The sequence below is a fragment of the Octopus bimaculoides genome, chromosome 5, assembly GCF_001194135.2.
Source record: "Octopus bimaculoides isolate UCB-OBI-ISO-001 chromosome 5, ASM119413v2, whole genome shotgun sequence".
Taxonomy (NCBI): Eukaryota; Metazoa; Mollusca; class Cephalopoda; order Octopoda; family Octopodidae; genus Octopus; species Octopus bimaculoides.
The window spans coordinates 21,293,705-21,311,836 of record NC_068985.1 but is presented as its reverse complement, the minus strand read 5'-3'; the positions used below and the strand labels follow the sequence as shown (position 1 = coordinate 21,311,836).

General features: G+C 35.7%; 1 protein-coding gene across 4 annotated transcripts in view; it reads right to left on the bottom strand.

Annotated features, from left to right (window-relative positions):
* The window catches only part of LOC106875794 (ubiquitin carboxyl-terminal hydrolase MINDY-2), a 179,523-nt gene that overhangs the window by 89,088 nt on the left and 72,303 nt on the right, over positions 1 to 18,132 (bottom strand). For all 4 annotated transcript variants that reach the window (XM_014924062.2, XM_052968196.1, XM_052968195.1 and 1 more), the window contains exons 2-5: positions 12,381 to 13,468; positions 10,822 to 10,928; positions 8,073 to 8,263; positions 4,979 to 5,121 (exon numbers count right to left, since the gene is read on the bottom strand). In XM_014924062.2, the coding sequence (XP_014779548.1) occupies positions 4,979 to 5,121; positions 8,073 to 8,263; positions 10,822 to 10,928; positions 12,381 to 13,468 (1,529 nt within the window). The remainder of the gene's footprint in view (positions 1 to 4,978; positions 5,122 to 8,072; positions 8,264 to 10,821; positions 10,929 to 12,380; positions 13,469 to 18,132) is intronic.

Here is an 18,132-nt window from a genome sequence, read left to right as displayed (position 1 = left end):
TATATCTTGTGGATTTTGACTTAACTTTTCAGTTCAGTTGAGAAAATAATCAAGTCATATGTCAAAGAAAAAGGATTTAAAATCTAAACCATATTGGATATGATGATTTCATGGGATAACACCAAAACAACTTTCCTGCCATGTCTGTTGAACAAAATGTCTGTTGAACTGTTACCTAGCAACAGTGAAAAATAAACATACTCATTATCATAAAATAAACACACACACACAAATCTATTTTTTGATCAAGATAACGATACTAATGTCATGAAATCTACAACTATCTAGTTCTTAATTTGGTACCTTCAGTAAATAAAATAATTTCATTAGCTTTTGCTCAAATGATGCCAATCCATTCTGTCTGTTTCTGAAATAAAACTTAACAACATTAAGCTCTACTCCTAAACTGTTCTAAGAACTAGTAGTTCCCTTCAGGCATTTATTAGGGTGATCTATTTTAAGCATGACGCAACAACGCAGTCTACATAAAACTGGAAGAATAAATTAGAAAAGCAGACAGTGTTAAATAAATTCAAGGGAAACAACCTATAAGTTACAGAAGGTAAAAAAGGAAACGTAGAGAGTGTGCATGTGTGCGCACGTGCATCAAGTATCTGAGTATACCCTTCCCCCCCCCACACGATGCTGAAACAATATAGAACAGTGGTTCTCGACTGGGGTCCATATGGTCCTTAGAGGTCCACATAAGATTATGTTGCTAAAGTTTATGTGCAATAAATTTGTTATATTCTTACCAAATATTTTAACAACCTTGGTGAGTGTGTTAAATTATAAGGTAGAAAAAGAAAATGACTCTCCCCAGACACAACAGAATATGCTTCAACACACGAACTCACATAAAGAATCCTGCAAACCAAATCCAAAAACGAAAAATAATATTTGATTATAAAAATAATATAGGACTTTTTTAAACATTGAATGGCTATGGGGATCCATCCAAGTAAAATAGGAATCAAAGAGGGTCCATCATCATCATCATTTAATGTCTGTTGTCCATGCTGGCATGGGTTGGATGGTTTGACCAGGGCTGGCAAGCTGAAGGGCGGCACCAAACTCCAGTTTGATTTGGCATAGTTTCTATGGCTGGATGTCCTTCCTAACGCCAACCACTCCGAGAGTGTAATGCTTACATGTGCCACCAGCACGGGTGTCAGTTGCATACCAGTGTCTGCCACAGTTGGCATGATGGGTCTTCTACATGATGGGTCTTCTACATGTTGGCATGATGGGTCTTCTACATGTTGGCATGATGGGTCTTCTACATGTTGCTGATGGGTCTTCTACATGATGGGTCTTCTACATGTTTCGGTCATTTGTCAATGCATCCATGAGGCCCAACACTTGAAAGTGCCTTTTGTGTGCCACCAGCATAGGTGTTAGTTACACAACACTGGCACTGGCCACATTGCCTCCGTGAGGCCCAACACTCAGAAGGTGTTTTTACATGCCACCTGCATGCTACTTTCACGATACCAGCACTGGCCACATTGGTAAAAAAAAAGTCGTTGAGAACCACTGAAGTAGACCATATTCTTAGTTTTTCTTATTGCATGTGTTTAGTGCAACTTGTAAGTGTATTACATCAATGATAAAGACATGGCATTTTTTTAAAATGTTCACTGGATTAAATAAAGCAACACTAAGTTGGAGATATATCAAAACAATAACCACTCTATCTAATATAGCCAAGCTCTCTTGTTCTGCCAATCAATTTTTATTATTTAATATCATACAAATCTGTTACTATAACTATTGGAGTTACCCTCTCTCTAAGTGATGCTGTTTAAATGCTTGATTTTGGTGCTGATAATACAAGTTACAACTTAGCTTAACTTATCAACTGCTGGAATTTTAGTAGCATTACACACACACACACATACAGAGGAGTGGTTGTATGATTAAGAAGTTTACTCATCAACCATGTGATTTTGAGTTCAATTGCACTGCAAACCACTTTGGGCAAGTCTTCTACTATATGCACAACAGTGTGTTTGTACATTTGGACAAAAGAAAACTTAATACACATAGTAGAGCTTATTCATTCACTCAAATGATAACCAACCATTCTATTATTACTCCGAGTTTCCTGTTTATGTATTGTATTCAATGTATGTGCTTGTGTACACACACACACACACACACATATATATATATATATATATACACATACATACATATATATATATATATATCATCATCATCATCATTTAACGTCCGCTTTCCATGTTGGCATGGGTTGGATGGTTTGACTGAGGACTGGTGAGCCAGAAGGCTGCACCAGGCTCAATCTGATCTGGCAAAGTTTCTACAGCTGGATGCCCTTCCTAATGCCAACCACTTCTAGAGTGTAGTGGGTGTTTTTATGTGCCACCGGCACAAGGGCCAGTCAGGCGGTTCTGGCAACGACCACGCTCAAATGGTGTCTTTTACGTGCTACTTGCACAGAAGCCAGTCTGGCGGCACTGGCAACAACCATGCACAGGCAGTGAAAGACTTGGGGATCAGTATGTGCAATGAAGCATAATTTTATATGCACATTAGCAAGATGGCAGCAAAGTGCAGACAACTGGCAGGATAGATACTGAAGTCCTTCAAGACAAGAGACCAAGAAACTATGTTGACCTTGTGGAGAACCTCTGCTCTCAGCTGCCTGGACTACTGCTCCTACTTTTGGACACCACATAGTGCTAAACTAACAGCAGAGCTTGAAGCAGTCCAGCATCACTACACTAAAAAGATTGCAATAGTGCAGTGGATGAGCTACAGGGATAGGCTGAGAAAACTGCAACTTTACTCCCTGGAGCGAAGGCATGAGAGATATGCAATAACATACATATAAAAAATCCTAGAAGGGCTAGTACCTAATTTCGGCACTGAGTTTTATACAAATGCCAGAATTGGCTGCCATTGTATTGTACCAAAGGTACCATACACTCCATCTAAATTCAGGACCAGTACTGCAATAGTTTAGGATTCAAAGTTCTTCAATGTCCTGCCACAAAATTAAGAAATCTGCAAAAGGTGGAAGTAGAAGTCTTCAAAAAGGAACTAGACATCCTCCTCTCCACAATGCTGGATGAATCAACAGCCTGAAATGTGGGGTAGAAGAGGGTAGCGTCCCTCATACACCAAATAGGCCAACAGCTGGGACAAAGGTATATACAGGAGTGGTAATGTGAAACATCCCGGACTGAGGAAGTCAAAATGACCACGGTGGTGCTCCAGCATGACCGCAGCTGCATGACTGTAAATGAATGAAAGAATATATATATATATATATATATATTTCTATATATATATATATATATATATATATATATATATATATATATATATATAAGGGTGATTGAAGCCTGCTTTCACCTTCGTATTTAAGCAAAAACTTGTGGTTTGGACATTTTGACTGATATGTCAGCATGCCGGTACTGTCTGTTAGTACCATTAATTATTAATATATATATATATATATATATATGTGTGTATACATATATATTAGGTCATCTCATAAATAATGCGGTGTTTTCAACTGCATGAAAGCCAGAGGGGGACAGGATAAACTACCTGCATCAACTTACTATAAAAGCAGGTAGTAATTTTACTGTGTTTATTCTTAGTGCAAGGTTTGAAGAGTGCAGTTCGATTTTAACGGTTATTTTTTCAAAGCTATAATGGAAGTGACAAAGGGGTGTATTCGGCACATGCAATGCAATGGAAAGTGTGAGGAATATTATTGCAGTATATGGGGATTATGTATATGATAAATGATGAAAGCACCTTGGACAAGGTGCTTTCAGCATTTATCATATGCCCATGAATGTTGTTCCTCATTCTCTCCCTTCTATACATCAACAACCTACTGATCATCACATGCAACAACGCTCACTCTTTTATGTATAATAAAACTTTTCATTCCACCCTACCTTTCCCCATTCATGAATTGAGCCCAGTACATTTTTTTTTAAGCTAGATATTTTTTCTGCTGGTCTCTTTTGCCAAACTACTGAGTCAAAAGTACGTAAATATACCAATACTGGATGTCAAGCAAGCGATTTAGATACCACATACCAACCTACATTGATTCTATAATACAAACCTCAAAAACACCTTCCAATTGGGAGATACCAAACTTGTTTCTTTCACCCGTATAAAAAAACAACAATAAATAAAAACACATTCCACTTCATTTCCACAACAAATGGATAAAGAAGTGCTGAGAGATCCAAAGTGGAAAGGAACTGTAGGAGAGGAAGACCAAGGAAGACATGGGCAGAAGTGGTGAAACCTATCTTAAGATACTGAGCCTAACAAAGGAGATGACAAAAAAGGATCAAAGCAGATGCTGTGTTGGAAAACACCCATCCAACCCATCCAAGTAGGGAAAAACTGACATAAAAATCATGAGGTTGATAGGATAAAATCTAACGTTAAAACGGTGACCTGAAAAACTTCAATTTACAAAGAAGAATTTGTCAACATACAAGATGCAAGGGAAATAACTCCAACACTATAAAGTTAGTCTAAGTTTTCGAAAACAAAGACAGTAAGGTAAAAAAAAAAAAAGTAAGGAAATTATTTTGTATAGTGCGCAGGTGCATGTACAGTACAGTACATAGAATTATTTACAAAAGTCAGGAAAGTGAACAGTGTATGAATCATAATATACATGTGTGCATGCGTATGCAGGTAGGGATATCAGGCGTAGTATTGGCGAATTTCAGGAGGCATGGCAGATTTAAATTTTCCTTTCCAGGGCTAAAAAATGTCTTTAGTTCTAACCAGTTGCTGTCCCTCTACAACAACTGATTAAAAATCATTAAAAATCCACACACATCAAAAACAAAGCCATTTATGTGAATAGCGAAAAGCCACTTGTCAACAAGCTATAACCACTCTCTCATAGATGTAATGAAAGAGTGGATAATGATGAAATTAAAGATTAAAATTAAATCAACTTTACCTTATGCCCATATAAAGTGCTGAAATGGTTATTCCGGAAGAAAACACAGAGCTCTCCTTCTTTGACGGTGCTATTTAATTCACAGAGTCCATGGTATGTCAACTGAGAAGCTGTCTTTTCTAAAAAGGTTTCTGCTATTAATGCTATAAGAATTTGATAATGAAAAAAAAAAGAAAACAATAAAAGTTTAATTTGTTTTGGAAATGATGACATAATAATGACACGAACAAAATATCACATGCAAAATTTACATATATATATATATATATATATATATATATATCAGGTTAAGTAAAAAGTAAGCAACGTTTTGTTTAATTTAATAAAATAATTTTTATCTTTATCTAAAAAAAAAAAAGATAAAAGACAAAACAAAAGAAGCTATAAAACTAATTTAATGAAATAATAAGCTATTAAGAAATCGTCACAAAGAGAAATATCAGGCTGAGCAAAAAGTAAGCAACGTTTTTGAAACATGAAATTCATCACAATATATTTCAACAATGCGAAAATTTTATTCATCAAAATAAGTACCATTATAATCAACACACTTTTGCCAACGAGTTACAAGATTGTTTATTCCGGTAACATAAAAATTTGGAGTTCTGGAGCTGATGAAATTTTTGAATGCACTCTCAGCATCAGTTTCATTTTTGAACTCCTTCTCTTCCAGGAAACCATGAAGGTGCTTGAAAAAGTGGTAGTCAGTAGGAGAAAGGTCTGGGGAATAGCTTTGTAGCCAAGTTCTCTCAACTTCTGGAGCATCATTAGTGAAAAGTGTGGTTGAGCATTGTCATGAGGAATGATTGGCTCTCTTCTGGGATGGAGGAGTAGCAGTTTTTCATTCCTTTTGGCAATTTCATGGCAATATGTTTCTCCAGTAATGGTTTTTCTGAGGTTTAAGAAGTTATAGTGGATGAATCCAGCAGTACACCACCAAACAATCACCATAACCTTCTTTTTGAAGAGCTTGGGTTTAGGGAAGGTTTTTGGTGCTTCAGTTTGGTCCAACCACTATGAAGAACGTTTTTTATTATGGTACAGAATCCACTTTTCATCACAAGTTACAATATGGTTGAGAAATGGATCGGTCTGGTTATGGAGAAGAAGCGACGGGCAAATTTCCTTTTATGCACATTTTCTGATTTTTGTTGAGCTTTTTATTTTATTTTCCAATCACATGCAAATGGTTGCAGGCAATTTTCTGGCTAACTTGAAGTTCTGTTGCCAGTTCTCAAGTGGTTTTACGTGGATCTTTCTCAATGACACTCTTTAATTGACCGTCAGCGATGACAGATGGGCGTCCACTGTGCTCACAATCTTCAAGGCTCAGGTAGGGCATCTAGATCAGATTGGTGCCTGGTACAGCCTTCTGGCTTGCTAGTCTTCAGTCAATCCGTCCAACTCACCTCAGCATGGAAAGTGGATGTTAAATGAGGATGATGATGATGATGATGATGATGACACACACACTCACTAGAGTGTTGCCATGTGACAAGTAAATTTGGAAGTATTCTTTTTGCCACCATGGGGATAGAACAGAAGATATGGCATACATATAATAGTTATAATTTAATTTTTATAAAAATTCTGCCCTAGGTCAACTGTGACTTACATCCTTTTTAAATCCGAGAACTGAGGTCGGTGTAATTAACTTACCCCCTCCTCCAGAATTGTTGGCCTTGTGACAAAATTTGAAACCAATATGGTTCTCTCCACTCACAAATTACACCAATTCCCCTCCTGAACCATCAAATCTCACTTCATGCCTCTTCTCTCTCACCACTCATGCAGCCAACCCAACCACATATCATCTCTCTTTCTCCCTTCTCCTATCAACTATATCATTGTTACTATCCTGTTGCCCCATCCTGCTCTCTTCTGCATCCCTCTACCTCCCCCAACTCATGCATCATTGGTCTTCCTTTATCCCTTACCCACTGCTCACTTCATCCACTTTCAACCCTACCCAATCTTTACAGTTGTTACCTATCTTCATGTCATTATAATCTTGTTGCTCTGACCACCACCATCATCATCATCTAGCATCTGTTTTCCATGCTGGCATAGGTTGGATAGTTTAACAGGTGCTGGTGAGCCAGAGGACAGCACAAAACTCCACAGATGACATGAAACGTGAGTGGGTGTAGTGCAAGAGAGATTCACTGTGCCAGGGAGAAAGTCAGTAGTACACAATTGTGGAAACAGAGGGGAGCAAAGAGAGTTAATAGGGGAGGGCTACTGTTGGCAAAATGGTGGTGTGGGTACATAAAAGCTATATCAGAATCAGGGAATACACTGACAAAATATTTCAGAGATATTTTAAAGGTCCATAAAAACCAATCCTACACAACCATATCATTGATTTATTGTCTATTTTTTTCAGTATTGGTATTTGTTGGATAAGGTCTCCTACTTGTACATCTTCTACTTGTACATCTACTTGTACATCTCCTACTTGTACATCTCCTACTTGTACATCTCCTACTTGTACATCTCCTACTTGTACATCTCCTACTTGTACATCTCCTACTTGTACATCTCCTGTACATCTCCTACTTGTACATCTCCTACTTGTACATCTCCTACTTGTACATCTCCTGTTGCCTCTATTTTGTGTTGTGTACATGTAAGCATATGTCAAATGTGTTTGCTATTTTAATTATAAATAATAGCACCTGTGCCCAGCGTCGCCTTCCTGGTACTTGTGCCGGTGGCACGTGTAAAGACATTCAAGCGAGATCGTTGCCAGTGCTGCTGGACTGGCTCCTGTGCAGGTGGCACATAAAATACACCATTTTGAGTGTGGCCGTTGCCAGTACTGCCTGATTGGCCTTCATGCCGGTGGCACGTAAAAGCACCCACTACACTCTCGGAGTGATTGGCGTTAGGAAGGGCATTCAGCTGTAGAAACTCTGCCAAATCAGATTGGAGTCTGGTGTAGCCATCTGGTTCACCAGTCCTCAGTCAAATCGTCCAACCCATGCTAGCATGGAAAGTGGATGTTAAACGATGATGATGATGATTAATAGCATACAAAAGAGAAGTACAATTATTAGGATAATAATTCATCAGGTAATGTGTTCAAACTCACCTTCAGTAATCTGTTCATTGCTGTCTGAATTCTTCTGTACAATTATTTTTTCTACAAGCTGATTGTAACTGCATTTACCTATAGCAGATACTACTTCATGTGACTGTGGATCAACTAACCAACCATGATATAAAGAGATACCCAGCAAATCGAAGATGATATATTCTGGAGTGATTTCAAAATCTTGTACACTGAAAGAAATGAAATATATGAAAGTAGAGAAGCCAACAGAAGATATTTATATAAATCCATTTATCTGTTTGTTAAAAGGACTTGTCAATTTCAAAAGTAAAATTGATAGAAGAATAGAAAAACCAGTTTTATGAGAGACATTGATATGGAAATCATTATTATACTAGAGGATTCTTATAGCCATATCAGAAGACATTTGGACACATACTTTGGTGTGCTACTAACAAAAATATAGCAAGATAAAAACCAAACAGGTCTGCTGATGTGACATAAATCATAGAATAACCCATTCTTCTATGATAAATGACAAAGAAATTATATTATGGAGATAAAATAGCTGGACAAACTAGAGTATCTAATTTCGTAAGAGGAAAGGCAGGCACTCTGGTCACTTGACAAGTAATAGATATGTGGTTCGAGGGGACCTATTTCTCTTTTGTGTCTCAAATTAGCACTCAATGTTTAATATCATTTACATTAAAAGCTAATCAGCTAATTCATTAGGCACAAAAATCTTTTGTGATATAAATTAGCTTATTCTGTCAAACCAGGAAACTGATTATATGCTGGTCATGAGGAACTTTGCTTTCACCAGAAAATAAGTTATGAACCAAATACCTATGTCTGAAAAACAATCCGTCCAACCCATGGAAAACAGACATCAGACAATGATAATCATAATGATGATGTATGTTCCTCTAAAGACTGCTTCAGAGTTCAGCATAGTCAGGTTGAAACTCATGAAGGTAGAACTATATCATGAACAAAAAGGAGTGAATGTAGAGGGAACAAATACCACAATTGTCTATTCATATCACAAGTTCATACCGATATATTTGTCTCAATGGTTGATACCTTTAATACTTAGCTGCTTTCTCAGTTCACTTGTTCTCTGCAATTTCTTCCTGACCTTTCTTGTCTCATTTCACTTCTTAAACAGACCAGACAGAGTTTATCTTTAGCAGATATAGACAAACCCTGTTTTTAATCTAGCTTCTAAATATTTAATGCTAATTAGTTTCTTTAGGTAAGAAGAACTATCCAGCATTTCAAGTGACTGATATTGCTGAAAACTATTCTTGCACATCTAATCTATCACATCTGAAATTCTGGCTTCCTGTTAATTTACCAGAAACCAGACTACATCTTCAGTGTATCCATTACTCATACCGTTTACAAAGTTTACCGAATTCCTACTTACTCCCTACCTATAAAGGACAGCCAATTCATAATGATATAGGGATTTTATATTTTCTGATATCAATTAGCATTTTGAGCTTTTTCTTGCTGACTTTAGTGTTGTGACTATGGAGCATTCTTATAGGTTTGAAACTTTTTATGTAGGGTTGTCTTAAGGACATTTGGTTTTGAATGCTCTAAGAACAATAATAACAGGAGGAAGGAAGCCAAGGCTAGATCCTTAATAAACAGTTCCTTACTCCTTAGAATATTTAGTTTTAACATATGATAAAAGTAAAAATCTGCTGATTGCCAAAACTTTATATTCATTCCTTCATTTGTTTTTCTATGTTAGCATAGGTAAGATGAAGGCTTATTATGGAGGTATTATTTTACAGCATAATGTTGCTAACCTCTCTTATATTCTATTTCAAAAGTGCAATTTGGAGCAATTTGTTGCTTTTGCTCGAGCAATTCCATGTGAAGGTGTTACTGAATTTGAGCATTCATACATACAGACACACACACAAACAACAGGTTTTCATACAATTGTTGTCAACCAATTGCATTCACAAAGCAATTGTAGTCCAGGGCTATAGTAGAAGACACTTACCCAACATGCTATACAGTGGCACTAGACTCAAAATCACATGGTTGCAAAGCAAACTTCTAAACTACACACATACACACAACTATATTGGTTACTTCATGCATTATTGTTGCTTCTTAATTCCTAATCAGCTCTGATCTAGGAAACCTATCATCAAAGGAATTCCAGCCACGAACCGCCATCCTTTTATACATCAGAGATTGTTATCAATTTAGTGTTCATTATTTATAATCTTAAGGTATGATTTAAGAGAGTTTGCAAACCAAGCATTTGTGCAATGCTTGGTTGAAGTACTTAGTCAATATCAAGAATTCACTAACATTAAAATCTTCAAAGTGTTCTGGATTAAACAGAATATAGCCTCACCTAACATATAAAATAACAAAATAACAACTGACTAATACTAGCTTGAGGTCATAATTCTTCAACTGTTATATTTTCAGGTTTACTCTTTCTACAAATTACAATCTGAAACTGCTTTAGAGTAAATATATCTTATATAAAATTGAAATGGTGAGCTGGCAGAATTGCTATTATGCTGGACAAAATTCTTAGTGGCATTTCTTCCAGCATTTTATGTTTGGAGTTCAAATGTCATCAAGGACAACATTGCCTTTCATTCTTTCAGGGTTGATAAAATAAAATACCAGTTGAACACTGGGGCTCATGTAATCAACTCCTTTCCCAGAAAATTGCTGAACTTGAACCAAAATTAGAAAGAATTTCTTATATAAAATTAATTAGTTTTTATAATAGTAGCTAGCTTACCCTTTAAAACCAACATTGACATCCAATCCAGTTTGCAATTTGTGGACCACTGCCATACCATCCTGCATGTTTTGTTGGTAATTTAACCGATCAGCTTCTGAGGCTGTCTGTTCATAAAGGAAAAATACAATAAGATTTCAACATTAAGAAACACTCTCTAAGAATAAAATTTAAAATTGTAAAGGTTATTATTAGAACAGTGAATTGACTGAAGTATCAGAGTAAATTCCTTGTGGTATTTAGTTCTATTTAGACATTAGTGTTTTAAGTTCAAGTCCTTCCAGAGAAGACTGTCCCAATCAACTTTCTAGGATTGACAAATTTGATTACAATAACTAAATCAATTGGTCTGAATAAGTTCATGGTTTTGTATACAAAAGTTGTTTCCTCTAAGTCAGTTCTGACTAAGCAGAGATGTTTCCTCAAAGGCCTTCCAGCTGTAAATATTAGATCTTTATTTCAGATACTGTGAATCTAGGGTATTATCTGAAGGAGATCTGGGTACTATTTCTAAGGAGCAGAGCAACTGCATAGAAGATCTGTCATACAGTTGTCAATGTTCAGTTTTATGAAATGCCAATGATGTAAAAAGGTCCTGCTTGGCAAATCAAGAATTTTAAATCTGTTTTATTTGATTTGATTCTTCTATAACAGCATTTCAAACTTTATTCAATATTTCTTTATAAGCACATGCCACTGTATGATTGTTTATATAATTGTTCTTAGTTCATACTTTTAATTATATTTTATATGAAAATGCAAATTTAATTTCTGAATTAAAGTGGAAGACTAAATTTAATCAATAATCAATAGACCAAATACATGTATAACACAAGTTAATAATTGCATATAAATTCATGCATATGAATATATTTTCCAATTTACTTGTCAGAAACTAGAAACATTATGTAAATTTAGCACAATTAAGATGGAATATTCTAAGGAATATTAATTACATAAACTTGAAACTGGAGAAATTCCTGTTCATCAATACCATTATCTTGGAATATATATAAACTAAAAGCTTTAAGCATCAGATCAAATTAAATTAAAAACCTTAATTTTGCACAAATTTGGTGAAACCTAATCTGAATATAATTTGAATTTAACTTAAAGAACGAGTTTAAATAACAAACTATGAGGTTTTAAGTACAGTTTCTTTCATGAAGAAGAACAGTCAATGCATAAAATAACAGAAAAAAACGATTCTTGGAAGTTTGGGAGTTAAAGCTGGAGAGAACATTTTATATTTTAAATGATTTCTAAAGTAGCAAGCTGGCAGAAATGTTAGCATGTTAGATAAAATGCTTAGCAGTATTTCACCTATCTTTACATTCTGAATTCAAAAGCCACTGAGCTTGACTTTGCCTTGCTTGCTTTTGGGAATGATAAAATAAAGTACCAGTTGCTTACTTGAGTTGTTGGTATCAACTAGCCCCTTCCCCCTAAATTTCAGGCCTTGTGCATAAATGACAATAATAATAGAAAAAAAGCAACAACAAAAATCAAAAAACATTTATGAATTAAAAAAGAGAAAATAGTTTTTTTCTTCTGCTTACCTTAGGAACATTTTGCAGGATGCATTCACCTAAGTGATCCATAAGTTGTTCTGAAGTAATTAATTCTGAAGTAGAATCCAGAGTTACTCGCCCTTGTAGCAACAATACATTCATTATTGCAAGCAACGGGCATGGACCATTTTCATTTTGAGTAATAATGGGTACCTTTTGTGATTGAAAATGAATCCATTTTATATGGTAAATACTCTGCACAGAAGATGAAGATGAGCCATCTAGGGCAATTTTAGATAAACTTTGTCCATTCTCATTGTCAGCAGTTTCTATAGGGATACCGTCAATATCTTTATCTGAAGGAATACTCAATGACTCAGAAGGTGTTATGTCCTGAGAGTCTGTATCACTGCGCTTAGATAAGTGGTCGTCTACATCTTTGGAAGAATCCGCCAAAGACAAGCTAGTTTTGGAAATGACCCTTTCAGACCTTTTAGGCACTTCACAACTGGCACTTGCTTGAGCAGCTGTGGCATCATTATCACTTTCTGCCAATGAAAGTTCAACTTTAACACCGTGACCTTCATTTTGTGGCAAACTAGAAGCTTCCCTGCTATTTTGTTGTTGCACATGTGTATTAGCACCTAAATCTGAAATTGTTATATTTTGTTGGTTTTGCTCAGTTGGCAAATCCACAGGAGATATGTTGGTACACTTGCCACCAGTGTTTATTTTTTCCAAAGGCAGCTCTGAAGATGAATTTGAAGTTAGGCAACAAGAATTATCCCAGCCGTCTCCCCTCTGAGTTGTACATATTTCTGATTTATCACTGATCGAAGATTGTTTTTTAGAACCAGGAACATTATCAAGGTTGGAATCGGCAGAATCTAAGAGGTTTAAAGAAGTTTTGTTTGCATCGCTAGTGTTTACATCAAGATTAGTTTCTTTAAGAGAATTTGAAGATTCGTTACTGGGTGAATCTGTGGGTTTCATGAAATTTATCTCCCTTGAGTCGTCCACAGTATCTTCCCCTGAACTTAATGTTGCAGCAGTTGAAATAGCAGCAGTAGACTGATTATCTATTTGCTTGTGTTTTGAAGACACTTCGTTAAGAGTTCCATCTTGAGAAATATTAGCTATAAAATAAAAAAAAGAAAATGAAAATCGTTAGCAAAAATGTTTGGAAAGAACTGCATACTAACGCATTCAATAATATCAAACAAAAATATATGATGGAAAAACAGCTAAAATCTTTCAATTTTTATTATCCATCCTGCCACCCAAATAAAAACTAGCAGTACTTCTTAGAATGCATAAGTGAGGGAGATACAACTTCAAATAGAAGGGATTGAAAAATAAACAATACAATGGAAACACCAAATAAGACAAGTAGTAGAAATATAGCACTTGAGGATGGCTAGATCGACAATGAAAGAACCCCTCCATATAATCCTTAACGTTTATATGAATTATAAAGTAATGGTAATTAAAGCTCTTAAGAAGCTGGTGGATTGTAGGAGTTGTTATAATCTATGTCTAATAGCATTATTAGTTTACATGTAGATTTACTTGGCTAAGTCATCCAAACATACAACCAAGTCCTTTGTAAATGTCAGTGCCATGTAAAATGCACCCAGCACACTCTGTAAAGTGGTTTGTTTTAGGAAGGGCATCCAGCTGTAGAAACCATGCCAAAAGAGACAACTGAAGTCAGGACATCTTCCTAGCTGAACAACTCCTGTTAAACCGTCCAACCCATGCCAACTCATTTGATTGGATCAATTTTTTAACATTCACATTTTGACTTTCACATGTGCAAACCCTGTCAGGGAATGACAGCAGCTATGATTTTGCATGAAGTGAGTTTTAAACTCAATCTACAAAGTTTACAAAATCCTCACAGAAGAACATTCAAATAACAAATATTTACAAATAATTCAGAAAAATACATAACTTAAAAGGAAAAATAAGAACAATACCAATATCAATAAAAATAAAAACAAAAAGCATTATTATCTCTTTTCCCAACATTACAGGTCTGCACAAAATGCATCTCAAAATAAACACTTCAAGCACAAAGATAAACTTTGTTAACGCACACACACACACACACAAACACAAACACACACTCTAAATAAATACTAACAGCATTAAAAACACCTTTATAGCAATAATTCAGGAAGCATTCTTACTGACAGGACTCAAATATGCAGCATTTCAAATTATATTCAAAGCAATGAGACAGACACTTTGACAATGGAAGTGGACTTCTAACATGTATAAAAACTTGCATTAAGTATACAGATAGATATCACAAAAGACATTGAATATGTTGATAAACCAGCAACACAAAGAGTGCACACGTACACAAACACAGACACACACACAAACAAGCAAAAAAAGTGAAGAAAATGTCAGAGATCTTTTAGTTTGTGCAAAACATGATTCTACTAAAGCACTGTTCCTTTCTATACAGTCTGTTAGTTAGTATTTGCAGGAAGGCTGACTGAGGTAGCCACTTGGATTCCTGGATCCCCTTTCATTTGTTTTACAGATATATATATATATATATATATATATATATATATATATATATATGAGAGTACAAAAAAAAGGGGGTTTTGTATGATTGTGTATAGAGGAATATATTATTTTGTTTAAAAGAGTTCCAACACTGTCTGTTTTTTATGTTTTATTTATATTCCTGCAAAACCAAAAGAGAATAAAGGGCCTCTTTCAGTCATGAATGATCATGGGATTGCACCTAGAAAGTTTTCCTCCAAGGTACAAGTCCGGGCAAGGTTGTTTATGGAAGATTAGCAGTCACCCATGCATACCAGCCTCCCCTCTCCATGCCACCAATGTTATCCAAGGAAAAGGCAAAAGCCAATAGAGCTTGGCACAGTAATGTCACAACACATTTCTACAGCTGAGTGAACTGGAGCAAGGTGAAATAAAGTGTCTTGCTCAAGAATACAACACACAGCCTGGTCTGGGAATTGAACTCACTACCTAATGATTATGAGTCCAACACTAACCACTGAGCCATGCACTTTCACAGATATATATATATCATGTACATATGTTCATTTGTTTTACACCAAGTTTTTACATGCTAGCACTGGTTAAATGAATGCATATTGAAGCATTATTTTACAGCCAGGTACCCTTCCTGCTGCTAATCCTTATTTATTTATTTATTTATTTATTTATGTGTTTTAGCCAAGTGGCTGCGGTCATGCTGGTGCATTACACTTGCCTTCAAAAACAGAGCTAGTGGGATGAATTGTTAACAGGGAAATGTCAACAAACATCACAGTCTGTAGGTGAGCTCAGCACAGAATATATTCATACACAGACACAAGCACACACACACAATGGCCTTTGTACAGTTTTCATCTACTAAATTCATTCACAAGGCATTGGTTAGCCCAGGGCTAAAGAAGCAGATACTTGACCAAGGTGCTGCACAGTGGGATTGAACCTCGATCCACATGGCTGCAAAGCAAACCTCTTAACCATACAGACCAACCTTACCAACAACAACAACAATACTTTACTCCTACAAACACAATCATTGCAGGAGACCTCAATGCACTTTACACCTTGTTTACAAAGAATACAGATGACAAAATGAGTAATATCTGTACAATTAAACTCCCCTCACATTCTAAACAATCCACACCAACACACACACTACACTATATACAACCAAGCCAACTTCAACAACTATTCATCCCAAACATCACCTTCTGGTTCTTACACCTAGCTACTGCATGACAAACAATTATCCAACTTTTCTTGATCACCAATAAATGATCACAATTTACTTGTACAACATTGAAGAAACCAAATCCACTTTTACACGCCTGAACAAAAGCACAATGGAATGAATTACATCAAGAAATACAATCAAGGTTTTTGGAATTTAACACCACCATGACCACCAACACAAACATAGCAGAACACATATTCAACAAAATAATTATAGACGCATCCAAAAAGAACACACCACAAAGCAACATAAAAAAATACCCAAGCAATCACAATTGCATACCATAAATAACCAACCTCACAAACCAGTGACAACCTCAATGACAATAGACTTCACATTTAATATCAAACAACTAAAAAAGGAAATGAATAAATAAAAATAATGAATAAAAAGAAATTATATCATTGCAAGACTGGTACACAACTGGGTTGAATACAAACCATAAAACTAACAGTAAAACACTATATAGAGTAATTCGCAAAATCAACAAAGATCACACCACATCTCATACCACAATAACCTCAAATAACATATACTCACACTGCAACATGAAGCAAACATCCGTCAGACATTTCTTGTAAACCAACCACCAAAGACCACATAATGAAAACAGGAACACAAAACAAAAAAAATAAGCACCTTCCATCTTGATCAACATTTTGATCCTTTCCTTCCATCAGACACCAAAAAAAGCAAAAGAGAAATCTAAAAGCTCAAAAGCCTCATGGTCAGACAAAATCACAAGCATACAACTAAAACATCTAGGGCCTGAAGGAATAACTGCACTCACCAACAAACACTGTACAATTCCCAGAATCTGAAAGCTGAGCAAAATTATAATTGTTAAAACTTAACAGAAACAGAACTGAAGTAACATCATAGACACATTCATTCATTCAACACTAAGTCCTTGATATCACTAAACAGCACATACCCCTTTCAAAACCTCAACATAAATTCAGACCTCAACAGACAACCACTACACTACTCACAAACTTAAAAAATATACATGTTGCCTTTAACAAAAGTCATGCCACACATACCATTCTTACCACCAGTGACATTATCACTGCTTTCTACTTGATTTTCTGCTAACCATATATACAAAATATACTCACTTTAAGAAATAATCTAAAACAACACCTAAGTATAATGCACAAGAACAACACTTCCAAAACCTGCAATTTTCCTTAGGGACTGTCTTCCTTTTCATTCCTTTTAACCAATAGTACCTTTACGAAAACAGTCAGGTGTTTGTGTGTGTGATGCCTTCATACAGATGGTTCCACACTTACATGCTTCCACCATTCTTCTGATATTGTTGTACAACTACTCCAGCTTTATTTAAATCACCCAGAAACCTTGCGCCACGACATCAGACATCATTGTGCCCCTTCTTACCAAAACCCACCATGTTCACAGAAGGTTCACAGAAATAAATACAAATGATGTACAAATAATACAGTAGACTAGGCTAATCCTCTCTTCACAACAAGCCACTAAGAATAGGAAATAGTGGACTATGCTTCAAGGCCCACACACAACTGGTTTTCAGTAAATGAAAAATGACTTCCAAATCCCCATATATATATATATATATATATATATATATATATATATTAGTTATGGTATATTCTGTTAATGTATTACAGTACAGTATAAGGCTCGTCCACCTTCAGATTTCACCCAGTGTTATCTAGTAGCAGTATTATACGTACTTCCAGGGGCTTCTGTCATGCATGAATAGATAATTGAAAAAATTGGAGCCAACAAGAAGGAGTACAGTTGGTTTAGCAACAACACACCTTGATAAACTCAGTGGCTACTACTAACTTCAGACCATGACAGACAAAGAGGATGCTCTTGAAGCTGAGAATTTGAACTTATAGAGACATTATTTACATATCACCTGAATAGACACCCAACTAGATGTCATAATGCAAGGAAACGGTTGCATAGAAACAATTGTAGTGATTGAAAATAAATGTCCAACCATACTCCTTGTTGACTCCTATTTTGTTCAAT